The sequence below is a fragment of the Pipistrellus hanaki genome (assembly GCF_964339955.1).
Source record: "Pipistrellus hanaki genome assembly, chromosome: 17".
NCBI classification, from domain to species: Eukaryota; Metazoa; Chordata; class Mammalia; order Chiroptera; family Vespertilionidae; genus Pipistrellus; species Pipistrellus hanaki.
In genome coordinates this window covers 48,929,797-48,942,042 of record NC_140519.1, presented here as the reverse complement: position 1 = coordinate 48,942,042, position 12,246 = coordinate 48,929,797, and the positions used below count along the sequence as shown (strand labels likewise).

Here is a 12,246-nt window from a genome sequence, read left to right as displayed (position 1 = left end):
GAGGAGCCCGGTCCTGCCTAGCTGGGTGGCCGGGCTCTGCCCAGCCGGGCACGGGGAGCTGGCCCAGGCCGCACACCAGGGCTGGAGAGGCCAGGCCCGAGTCCCTGTGGGCCCTCCACCCAGGGCCCCAGCAGGTGCAGCCCCACGGCCCCCCTTCGAGGACAAGCAGAATGGGCCCATGTGGGGGGCACCTGCCCCCTGGGGGCCTCGCCACGTGCCTGCCTCCCAGGGGAAGAGGCGGGGACCTGGGAGCTGAGCATGGGTGCTGGGTGCAGGTGGGGCGGAGGGGGCCCAGGCCAGGCGGCCCCGAGGGGCTGCAGGGAGGTGGAGGCAGGTGGAGCTCCTACGCCAGCCAGCAGGTCCTAGACCTCTGGGGGTGTCTGAGGTGAGTGGCAGTCCCCGGGGAGCAGGGTCCCTGGGGCAGACCACCCCCAGCCCCCAGCCCAGCTCTCCCCTCATCCCCCCGCCGTGTCCGCGACCTCCAGGCCCCTCATCCCCAGCCAGGGAGGCCTGGTCCCAGTGTGCAAGACCCACAGACAGGAGTGCTGAGCAGCCCCTTGGCCAGGCCCAGCACGCTCAGACCCGCTCCCCCACGGGGCCCGTCACCCCCTGCCCTGGGGCCCCTCCGCCTGAGCCACCAGCCACCCTCACCCCCTGGTCCTCTAAGGCTAATGGTGGGCAGGGCAGACAGTCACCCACTGGACACCAGGCCTGGCCTCACCTTCTGAACTCCAGCCCCCAAAACATCGCCATGGCAACCAAGAGGCCCTAGCAGAAACCCAGCATGGGACCCAGCATGGCCACCAGAGGGAGCCCCAGTACAGCCTGGACACTGGCCTCCCTGGGGCACCCCACCACCTGGCAGCCCTGCCCCCCACTCTGCACACACACACACACACACACACACAGCACAGGGTCCTGTTTTATTGCCTTCAAGTGTCCAGAGCAGCTGACGGCCCTCAGACCCACGAATCCAGGGGCTGATAACAGCTCAGGACAAGGGGGTGCAGAGGGGTCAGCCCAGTGGTTAAAAGTACACCCGCCCCCACAGAAGGGGGGACAGGGAGGGGCGCAGGGACGGTGATGGCAGGAAGGCCAGGAACATGGCCCTGGACCAGGCCTCAGAGACAGACACGGGACACGGAGACAGAGACCGGCACAGAGGGACGCAGAGCAGGGAGGCAGGAGACGGGATGGATGGGACAGTGGCGGCCGCCGGTGGACACGGGAAGGCAGATGGAGACAGATGGCCGGTAGGCAGGCTCAGGCGGGCTGACCCGGGAGGCAGGCGGCCCAGGTGCCGGGAGAAAGGCCGGATGGAGGTGCGGGGAGGGGGGGAGCCGGAGCGGCCTGGGGTGGCCCACAGGAGGTCCAGGTGGCGGACCGTCTCAGCCCCACTGTGAGGGCGACGCCCTGGGGGTGGGGGACAGTCACCACGTGGGTCCCAGGACCAGGCTGGCCCTCCCGGGGGTGGGGCGTGGAGACTGAGGCCCAGAGGGGGGCAGGGCGGTGGGGCAGGGCAGTGGGCCCGGCTGGGCTACATGACGCAGCACTTGGTCCGGGGCGCGTGCGGCTCCCGGAACCGCAGCCTCTGCTTGGGCCGGTACTTCTCCAGGTAGGTGAGCTGCTTGCTGTTGATGGCTCCGCGCCGCTTCCTGGGGAGACGGACAGGGTGGGGTCAGGGGGACCTGCCTCGGCAGTGCCAGACCGGGAGTCCAGGCCACCACCCAGATCACCCTCCTAGGCACCTGCCATCCCTCCCCCCTCCCCCACTGCCTTCAACCCTGGCCCTCGCCTCCTCCCGGCGGCCTGGACCTCCCTACCTCCACGGTCCCCACACGCCCACGGCCCCCACGTCTACCCAGGCCATTGGCTCCTGAGAACAAAGCTCAAATCTGCTACAGGGTGGGAGGACCCGTTCCCACCACCCAGGACCTCCCCGGTGGCCGTGGACTGGCTCTGGCCAATGACATGTGAGTGGAAGAGACACACGTGTGCCCGGCGAGGCTCCACCATGCTTCTGCCTGTGACCCAGCGACTAGCAGCCAGACAGGTCTCATGAGCGCGGACACCGTGTGGTTCCCAGGGGCCGGGGGCTGGGGCTGGGGCTGCTCGTTACTGCAGCTCGGCCCAGCCTGTCCTGACTACAGGGGCTGAGAGGCCACAGCCCAGCCTCCCCTCCACCTCCCCTCCCCAGACTTCTGCCCCAAGGGGAGGGGAGAGGGGGGAGAAGGGAACCACAATATGAGGCTGCATGAAGCTGGGGCGCCCTTAAACCTGAACCCTGAGCTGACACCCCCCCCCCAGCAGCCGCACTCACTGCCGGATGAACTGGATGGCGTCCTCGTACTTCATCCCGCTCTCGATGAGCGCCAGCGCCACGAGGACCGGGGCCCTGGGGGCAGAACGGCCCGTCACCAGGCCTGCCCCTGCCCCAAGGCCACCGGCTGCAGAGCAGGCCCCCACTGCCCTCCGCGGATGGCTGCCCGCTCGCAGCTCAGGGCCACCACCTGGGCCCAAACCCTGCTTCCTCCCGGCCAGGCACCCTCTCCGTGCGGGGCCGAGGACAAGAGCTGGATCTCAGCGATCCGCCTCGCTCGGCCCGTCCGCCCTCTGCAAAGCGGGGCTGTCTCACGCGGACGCAGACTCTCTGTGTCTGGAGAGGGTGGGGCCGGCGGCTCAGGCGAAGCCGCCGCCACAGCAGGAGGGAGTGGGGTCAGACTTCAGGAGGGACTTCCCGCCTGCGAGCTGGAGGCCCAGCCTGGGGACCCTCTGAAGGGTCATCTGTGATGCGAGCGAGGCAGACCACGAGGTCCCTGTCCACGCGCCCCGCCCCAGCTCACCGTCCCAGGCCGGCCACGCAGTGCACGGCCACGCAGCTGCCAGGGTCCTCGCAGAACTTGGCCTTCAGCAGGCTCAGCCAGTCCTCCACCACCTTGCCAGGCGGGGGCGCCCCGTCGTCAAAGGGCCAGTCCTGCAGAGAGGGAGCCTGAGGACCCTGCGGGAGGGGGGGTCCCGGGCCTGTCTGTCCCCCGCCCCCGACCCGCCTGCCTGGCTGCCTGGTCTACCCCGAGTCCTGCTGCTGCGGGGAAAGGGGCCACGGGTCCCGGTGCCAGGAGGCCCTGCACGCCCGCCTCCATCCTGCCGGGCGCCCACACTGCACAGGGGGGTCCCGGGGCCGCACACTGGGAAGGCAGAGGCGGGCCTCAGCCCGGCCATGGGACCCTGAAGCTCCAGATCCTTCTGCCCCATCACCGAGCAGAGGTTCCCAGGTGACCACCGCCCAAGGCGGTCCTCCGTGGCCAGCACCCCCTGAGGGTCCCCAGGCACCGAGGGGCGGGGTGGGGCCTGCTGGACACCCTTTGTGCCTCCAGCCACGTCAGGCAGCCCTGGCCCAGCCTCCGCCCTCTGCGGGGATGGGTCCCCGGGGCCAGGGACCAAGGAAACAGCCCAAGCTCCCTCCCCAGGGCCTCCCAGTGGGGCTCCCGGCCCTGCCGGTGCGCCTGCCCCGCCTCCTGCTGCTCCCCGCTGCCCAGCAACAGGCCCGCACACAGCCCCGCACACACCCCGCACAAAGGCCCCGCACACAGGCCCCGCACACAGGCCCGCACACAGGCCCCGCACACAGCCCCGCACACAGGCCCGCACACAGGCCCACACAGGCCCCGCACACAGGCCCGCACACAGGCCCGCACACAGACCGCACACAGGCCCCGCACACAGGCCCGGCCCCGCACACAGGCCCACACACAGGCCCGCACACAGGCCCACACACAGGCCCGCACATAGGCCCCGCACACAGACCCCGCACACACGCCCCGCACACAGGCCCCGCACACAGGCCCCGCACACAGACCCCGCACACACGCCCCGCACACAGGCCCCGCACACAGGCCCCGCACACAGGCCCCGCACACAGACCCCGCACACACGCCCCGCACACAGGCCCCGCACACAGGCCCGCACACAGCCCCGCACACAGTCCCGCACACAGGCCCCGCACACAGGCCCCGCACACAGACCCCGCACACAGGCCCCGCACACAGGCCCGCACACAGGCCCCGCACACAGCCCCGCACACAGCCCCGCACACACCCCGCACAAAGGCCCCGCACACAGGCCCCGCACACAGCCCCCGCACACAGGCCCCGCACACAGGCCCCGCACACAGGCCCCGCACACAGGCCCGCACACAGGCCCCGCACACAGCCCCGCACACAGCCCCGCACACAGGCCCCGCACACAGGCCCGCACCCAGCCCCCGCACACAGGCCCCGCACACAGGCCCCGCACACAGGCCCGCACACAGGCCCGCACACAGGCGGCTGGGTGGGGCGGGAGGCAGAGGATGCAGAGGGGAGGTGACTTCTTTGAGGTCACACAGCCCGAGGCCTGGGCCTCCCTGAGACGTGTCCTAACACATGTGTGGCCCGGGCACAACCACACGGGGCGGCAGCGGCACGCAGGGAGACCGGGTGCCCGGCTCACAGCGCTGTCCGGCCCGACCAAGAGCCCCGCCCGGACAGGGAGCCCCGCCTCCCGGACAGGGAGCCCCGCCTCCCGGACAGGGCCCCTCCAGCACCACTGGGCGAGCTCACCACCACGGTGATGCCGTCCTTCTCCAGCAGGGCCTTGTCGTAGGTCACCTCGCACACGCGCACCACGGTGGTGGCCCCGTACTTCTTCAGGTCCTGGGGGGGGGGGGAGGGCGGGCAGGAGGAGGCAGGGCTGGGCGGGCTGCGGGCTCAGGGGTGGAACCCCCACCACCACCAGCACCACGAGAGGCCAGAGCCCGGGGGAGGGCCGTGCCTGCCCCCAGTCCCTCCTCACCCGGCTCAGCAAGACAGATAGGCCACGAGCACGCGAACCCCAGGGGTGGCCTTTGGGCTTCGTGGCTCCCGATGCCCCGGGCCACAGCGCCCTGGCCCCTGGCCGCCAGCAGGAGGCGCCCCGCCCGGGCTCCCAGAGCGCAGCCTCCCGCCTGTCGCTTCCTGTCGGGCGCAGGGCCCAGGAAGACCAGGGACGGGGCACCCCCAGCCACGTGTGGGCCCATGACCCCTCACTGGGCGGCCCTCCCAGCCGGGGGCACGGATGGCCCGTCAAGGGGCACATCCAGACCCCACACTGGGGCCGAGAGCCTTGGAGGGGCAGACTCTGGAGGCAGGGCACCGGGGCGGGCACGGCGGGCACAGTGGGCTGAGAGGGCGGCAGGAGGAGCTGGGTCTGCACCCGGCGGGGAAGCCCGGGAAAGGTCAGGGCAGTTCACACCCAGCCGGGATATTTATACCCAGGGAGGCATCCCCTCTGCCGGCCGCAGGGGCGGCTCCACCCCACCTGCTCCGGCAGCTATTTTGGGGATGGTGAGGCATCAGCTGCTGGACAGGCTCGTCATGCGACAGGGACACTGGGCACAGCGAGGGCAGGGCCCCACACGGCTGAGCAGTCAGAGCAGGAGGGTGCAGGCTCAGAGGCCATGGGCGCCTGGGTCCCTGTGCCTGCAGCAGAGGGTGCTGCCACCCAACAGGCCAAAGCCTGGACCCCTAGCCTCACACTGACCCTTGACCCTCATCACAGACTGACCCTTGACCCTGGCCTCACTCTGAGCCCTGACCCTGGTCACACTGACCCTGACCCTGGTCACACTGAGCCCTGACTCTGGTCACACTGAGCCATGACTCTGGTCACACGTGAGCGCTGACCCCGACCACAGGCTGAGGGCTGTGCCCAGTCTCCTCCTGGGTCCTATTACTACCAGGGCCTCCGCTGTGAGGGGGCAGCCCTCTGAGGGGCCCCCGGCCCACGTCCAGGGCTCCCACGGCCTCCCCACGGGATGCTCACGCTCCCTGCAGGCCCAGTCCCTGTGCAAGGAGGACCAGCGCCCGCTGCAGAGGGAAGAGGCAGCACAGCCGGGCCCTGGGAGCTCAGGGCTTCTCCAGGGCGGCCGTGAGGGACGGAGGCTCTGAGCCACATCTGCTGGGGCTCCAACCCCCGCGCCTGCCCGCCTGCGGAGTGGGCTGGGGCCCAGCCTCCCCCCCACACAGCAGCGCCAGGAGGCCCCCGCCCAGCGCCTCACCGAGGCCTCACCAGAGCCTGGGCGCCCGGGGGCCTGCCGGCCCTGACACCGGCCTCCACGTCACTCCACCGCTGCCTGACTCGAGGCTGTCAGGGCCGCGGCTCGTCTGGGGGCCTCCCTCCTCCTCCCAGCTCAGCCTCTACAGAAGCCAAAGGCCAGCCAAGCACACAGGCTGCATCCCCACTTCTGAGCCTGGTTCAGCAGCTGGAGTCCCCCTGCCCACACGCCGGCCCCAGGAGCCCCCACCCCGAGCTCCCGGGGAGCCCCCCTTTTGGGGATCCTGTTACCACTGGGCTGGCAGGGACACAGCGGTCCCCGGAGGCCGAGGACCGCGAGGGGCGGCGCTCACCTCGATGAAGGTGCTGAGGGTGGCGTTGGTGGGGTTGTGCGTGATGAGGAACCGCATGTTCCTGTAGCTCACCTCCACGGGGGCCGGCCGGTTCATGCGGGCCATGGCGGTGCGGGACCCGGCGGGAGGAGCCCCGCCCCTCGCCCCCGAGGACGGATCCCTGTGCTTCACAGAACCTGCCCCGCACCCCGCACAAATATTGTGCAGATACCTGGGAGGGGGCAGGACGCGGGGTACTTAGAATACAAAACGCAGCTCTTTAAAAACGGAAAAGCAGGCCCAGCCCCCGCCCTCCCGCCTCAGAGACGGGTCATTACAAAAGGGCAGAGAGAAATGTCAGCCGAAACTCAGCCAAGAAAACGGCAGAAAGCCCGAGTCAGTCTGGCTGCGGGGTCCGTGTCCGGCGCGGTGCCCGTGGCTGGGGACGTGGTCCCGGCATCCGTGGACGGCGGCCAGCCCCTTCTCTCAAAGGCGGGCCCGAGCCCCAGGGACCGGAGGAGGCCGGGCTGGAGCAGAACCAGCAGGCCCGCTTGGCGGGCGCAGGCGGCGGCTCGGAGCTCAGTCCTCCGTCACGCTACCCCATGGGGGCTCGGCGAGGCCTGGCAGGGCGCGGGCGGCTCGGCGGCCCCGGGCGGGCGGAGGCCATCGGTGGGCGAGGGCAACGGTGGGGGCCAGAGGCGCGGGGCCCCTCAGCAGCGGGCGCCGCGATGCTGGACCCGGCAGAGCTCAGAGCTGCCCCTCCCGGTCCTCTCCATGGAGCCCAGGCCGGTCAGCGGGCGATGTCTGCGGACAGAGGGAAGGAGGAATGAGACAGAGGCCACGGCCCCTGCCTCCTGAGGGGGTGTCAGCCGCTCCCCCGCCTCCCCCCATCCCGGCCCTGAGTGCAGCACAGAAAGGACAGCCCCTGCCAGGCTGAGCCAGGCCCTGAGGGGACAGGAAGCCCCTGGACAGAGCAGAGAGGGAGAGAGGGAGAGAGGGAGGGAGGGAGGGAGGGGGAAGAGGGGGGTCAGGGTCCCTCTCACACCCAGGACAGGCCCCTGTCCGCTGTGGCACTCCTGAGCCAGATGATTCTGGGGCGGCCGGTCCTCAGGGACAGGTGCTCAGCCGGAGGCACTGGGACCCCTTGAGGGAGGGGAAGGAGGCCCCACTCAGCACCAACCACCGCAAACGTCTCTGCCCAGCTGCTGTGCCCGCAGGGCTGGCGGGCACCGAGTAAACAAGCCGGCTCTGCCCTCCAGGAGCCCAGAGCGCCAGGGCAGCCCTCAGCAGCCAGCGGGTGCCCTCAGGCACATGCCCGGGTGGTGACAGCACAGGTGGCCAGGAGCGGGGTCACTGCCGGACCACAGGCGCCACCAGTCCCCGCACCCCGTCTCTCCCTCTCTGGGCCCCACCCACAGCATCAGCCCCACTCACACCCCACATGTGGGCCAAGGGCCATGGGCATGCCCCTGCCTCAGTTTCCCCATCTGCACAATGAGAGGCCAAACAGGACGCCCCTAAGGTCCCTGCGCCGTGACCCGGGCGCCATGCCCGCACTCCTAGCCGCTCCTCCAGCTCACTGGTCTCCATGCCCCAACTCACCACCTCTTACCTCTGCCCTCGCCCCTGCACCCCTTCTCCGGCTGCCCGCTAGGCGCAGGGAGGGCCCACAGCCTGAGACCCGGGATGTTCTGGGCCAGCTCTGCTGGGCTCCTGGGCTCAGAGCAGATGCTGCCCCGTGTGGGGACCCCAGGAGGGTTAAGCAGGGGTGTGGTGCCCCAGGAGGGGGAGGAAGGCAGAGAGGAACCCTGCCCTGGCTCGGCCGTCCCGCCTGCATCCCGCAGCCCCGGAGAGACAGCTGTGGACGCCAGAACGATCAGCGAACAAACACCTGTGCCTCCTGGGGCAGCGGAGGTCCCATGTGCATGCGTGTGTGTGCGTGTGCGTGTGTGTGTGCGCGTGCATGTGTGTTTACTAGCATGGAGAAGGGCCCAGGGAAGCCACCAGCCTCCAGGCCTTTCTCTGAGGGGCCGCCCACCACCTCCTGCCCGCATGGCTGGGCACCTGGGAGACCCTGTGGGTGGCAGCGGTAGGCCTGGCTCTGCTGCCCGGGACACAGGCAAGTCCTCAGGGCAGAGCCACCCACATTCCTGCCCACTTGAGCCTCAAGTTGCCACGTGTCAGTGGGGTCAGAGTTAGACTGGCCAGGGCCAGGGGGTCTGGGCAGAGGTTGGACCAAGGCCACCCCCCCATTTGTCTCTGAAGGTCGGGGCTCCCAGCCCCAGGTGGGAGCCAACAAAGACGCCCCAGGGCTCCGCAGGCCTGGGGCCACCCCAGGGAGGGCCCCCCTCCACACCACACCGCCCCCCTGAGGTCAGGGAGCAGGATCCCCAGCGCAGACCAAGCCCTCCAGCCACCACCCCCAGCCACCACCCCAGCCCCCGGAGCCTGAGCCCATCCCTCCCCGACACCCCCCCATGCCCTCCTGAGTCCCCCCCCCCCCCCCCCATCTAGAAGGACTGTCTCTGGAGACCTGTTGGGGCCCATCAGCGTCCCCCCTGCAGAGAGGAGCAGGCCGGGGGGCCGGGGACCAGAAGTTCCAGTTTCCTCAAGCTCAAGTCCAGGCGACAAGCTCAACTCCCAGCCGTTTCCGGAGGGGGGATGGGGGCCGGGCTCCGTCCCCCTGGTCTCAGCCGATGAGGAGGGCCAGCCCCTGGGGCCCAGAGCCCCTCGGACCCAGAGCCGGGGGACCAGGCACAGGCGCCCGGGAGGAGGCAGCGACGGGAGCCGGACCGGGGTAGCGCTGCCCGGGGCGGGGCGGGGAGGCCGGGTCCGGGCGGCCGCCCCCCGGGGCGGGGCTGGGGTCCTCCCGGCCCGCCCCCCGCCCGGGCCCCGCTCACCCAGCGCGCAGGCGTCCCGCCGCCTCCACCCGCGGCCGGGCGGCCGGACGGAGCGGCCGGCGGGCGCGGGGCAGGACGGGCGCCGCTCCGGACCCGCCGCGGCCGCTATTTAGGGCGCCGGCGTCACGTGGGCGGGGGCCTGACCGGCCGGCGACCTGCCGCGCCGCACCTGCCGCCTAAATATACCCGCGGCCGCAGACAAAGGCCGAGGCCGAGGAAGCGCGGGAGGAAGGGGAAGCGCAAGGGCAGAGGGAGGCGCTGGCCGGGGGCGGGGCGCCTGCCTCCCGCTCCGCCCGCCCCGCGACCCTGGGCTCCCAGAGCGGTCCACAGCCGGGCTGGGGAGCCCCGGGGCGGGGGACCCGGGGGGATCAGGGGGCCCTGGGGGGACCAGGGAGGCCTGGGGGGATCAGGGAGGGCCTGGGGGGATCAGGGGGGCAAGGGGAATCCGGGGTGCCTGGGGGGATCAGTGGGGCCTGGGGAGATCGGGGGGGGGGGGGGGGGGGGAGATTAGGGGGGCGGGGGAATCCGGGGGCCTGGGGGGACCAGGGGGACCAGGGGGGCCTGGGGAGATCAGGGGGGGCCTGGGGAGATCAGGGGGGGCCTGGGGGGATCAGGGGGGGGAGACGAGGGGGGCGGGGGGATGGGGGGGCCTGGGGGATCAGGGGGGCGGGGGAACCTGGAGGGCGAGGGGTGAAGCGTGGCGGGGAGCAGGCTCCTGGGGGCCCTTAGCACATACCAGCGTTTTCTTGTTTATTTGTTGTTGTTTTAAATATATTTTGATTGATGTCAGAAAAGAAGGGGGGGGGGGGCATGGATCAGCTGCCTCCCGCAGACCCCACACTAGGGATGGAGCCCGCACTCTGAGCGGGAATCCAGCCGTGACCTCCTGGTACCTAAGCTGATGCCCAACTACTGAGCCATGCCCGCCCAACTACTGAGTGCAGAGAGACTGCCCCTGGCCCCGGGTAACCAGGCTGACACCCCAGGAGAGGCTCTGCCTGCCTGCCCTGAGGCCCCCCTGTCAGGCTCCGGCCTCACGCTGAGGACCCTGCCGCCGCCTGAGCGCCTGCTGTGTGCTCCACGCCGCCAGCCCTCCCCGACCTCTTCGGGGAGCAGTGGAGAGGAGGCAGGGAGGTGCTGGGAGCCACGCACAGGCCCACAGGAAGGTGTGAGCCGGGTGGGGTCTCCACATCTGCTTGTCCTCCAGGGCTCAGTCCTCCCGGGAGCCCCGCCAGGATTTTCCCAGCAAAACCGTCCCCGGGGGTCCTGGCGTGGCTCCCACATGCAAGTGCTCCTGGGACAGGAGCCCCAAGAGCGAGCGCCCTGAGGTGATGGTCCGCACCCTACCTGCCCGGCCAGCCCAGAGGCCCTCAGAAATGGGGGGCCAGCCGAAACCGGTCTGGCTCAGTGGATAGAGCGTCGGTGTGCGGACTGAAAGGTCCCAGGTTCGATTCCGGTCAAGGGCATGTACATTGGTTGCAGGCACACCCCCAGTGTGGGGTGTTCAGGAGGCAGCTGGTCAATGTTTCTCTCTCATCGACGACGTTTCTAGCTCTCTATCCCTCTCCCTTTCTCTTTGTGGAAAATAATATATAATAAAATATATATTTTTTAAAAATCCACCCTTGCAGAAGTTTGGATTTAGGTGAGGGATGGTGGATACTTAAAAAAAAAAAAAAAAAAGAAAGAAAGAAAGAAAGAAAGAAAGAAAGAAAGAAAGGAAGGAAGGAAGGGGACCGGGAGGGAAGACCCCGGAACACGGGTCCCAGGAGGCCAGACCTGGCTGGGAAGCCTGCTCTGAGCCCAGCCCAGCGCCCAGACAGCCTGCCTGGCCCTGCAATCAGCAGCCAACTCCGCGGGGCCCCTGGCCAGCACCCCTCCAGTGCTCATCTTGGCCGGCCGTGGCCATGGCCATGGCCATGGCCTCTGGACGGCAGGGCCTCCGGGCAGATGAGACGGCTCCGCCCACCAGCCTCCTCCTCCCTCGTCCCAGTGACTGTCCCCTCGGGCTCAGGGATCCTGCACCCAGAACCCAGAACCCACCCTAATGCTCAAGCTGCAAACCTGGGCCCCACAGCCCTATCCCCCCTCTCAGGGGCACCCACCCGGGCAGCCTGGGGGGCACCTGCTCTCCTGGCACGGCCCCAAGCCCTTCAGAGAAATCTATTTTTATCGGGCAGGAGCCGTTCCTGGCACCCTCCCAGCACCAGCCCAGTCCGCACGCTGCTAGGGGCCTAAAGGGGAGACCTGGGCGGTCCGAGCCCTCCCTACCCCCCAGCCCCCAGGAAACCCGCCCAGAGCCCTCCCCCTGCTGCCCCCAGGGCCCAGCCCACCTCCCTGACCATGGCCGCTGCCTCCTTCCCCCGTGCCGTCCTGTCCCCTCTCCCTCCAGCCTCATGCCCTTCAGAGTGCAGAGTCCCAGCCCCTGGGAAGGCGGACCTAGAGGTTGTCAACCCCACCCCCCACCACGCAGAGCTGGCACCAGGAGGGCCCCACTTGTTGTGGACAAGTGACCCGGCGTCCTGGGCAGAGGTCCAGATCTGGGAGATGTCCAAGCCCGTCACGGGATCTCAGCCCCAAGGTCCAGAGGAGCCTCAGAGGTCACCTACGCCGTCTAATCCCCCATGCACCCCCCAGCTCGCTCGCCGCTCCTTGGCAGCGCCTCCTGCCTTCGGGCAGCTCCCCAAGTCATCAGCCCCTCCCTCCAGCGCCTCCCAGAGCTCCCTGCGGGAGAGGGACGAGAGGGACCGCAGGAGGGGGCTGCCCAGCAGTCCGCTCAGCAGGCAGGCGCTGCAGAGGCCCAGTGGGTGGATCAGGCAATCAGGAAAGGCTTCCTGGAGGAGGTGGCCAGGGGAGAGACAGGCTGCTCCTGAGACCCGGACTGGCACCATCGGGGCCTGCCTGCTCTGACCCAGGGCCAGCGCCGGCCCTCTTGGGCCAGTGGA

General features: G+C 69.9%; 1 protein-coding gene across 3 annotated transcripts; it reads right to left on the bottom strand.

Moving 5' to 3' along the window:
• Nucleotides 1-904: 904 nt before the first annotated feature.
• On the bottom strand, nucleotides 905-9,457 carry PTP4A3 (protein tyrosine phosphatase 4A3). 3 transcript variants are annotated; one of them, XM_084864951.1, is made up of 7 exons: nucleotides 9,302-9,421; nucleotides 7,447-7,544; nucleotides 6,423-7,205; nucleotides 4,599-4,691; nucleotides 2,844-2,974; nucleotides 2,321-2,395; nucleotides 905-1,655 (listed from the first exon to the last, which is right to left on the bottom strand). In XM_084864951.1, the coding sequence occupies exons 3-7, from the start codon at nucleotides 6,525-6,527 to the stop codon at nucleotides 1,538-1,540; spliced, it is 522 nt and encodes a 173-aa protein (XP_084721077.1). In that variant the 5' UTR covers nucleotides 6,528-7,205; nucleotides 7,447-7,544; nucleotides 9,302-9,421; the 3' UTR covers nucleotides 905-1,537. The 3 variants fall into 3 exon arrangements, with proteins under 3 accessions (XP_084721077.1, XP_084721076.1, XP_084721078.1); XM_084864950.1 differs by lacking the exon at nucleotides 7,447-7,544 and having other exon boundaries at nucleotides 9,302-9,457; XM_084864952.1 differs by lacking the exons at nucleotides 7,447-7,544; nucleotides 9,302-9,421 and adding an exon at nucleotides 8,935-9,171.
• Nucleotides 9,458-12,246: the final 2,789 nt, after the last annotated feature.

Coding starts and splice junctions, on each gene's coding strand:
- PTP4A3 (XM_084864950.1), bottom strand. CDS start 6,527: ATGGCCCGCATGAACCGGCCGGCCCCCGTGGAGGTGAGCTACAGGAAC. Junction 2,975..4,598: donor AGGACGGCATCACCGTGGTG/GTGAGCTCGCCC, acceptor CCCTCTCTGCAG/GACTGGCCCTTTGACGACGG. Junction 1,656..2,320: donor GCCATCCAGTTCATCCGGCA/GTGAGTGCGGCT, acceptor CCGTCTCCCCAG/GAAGCGGCGCGGAGCCATCA.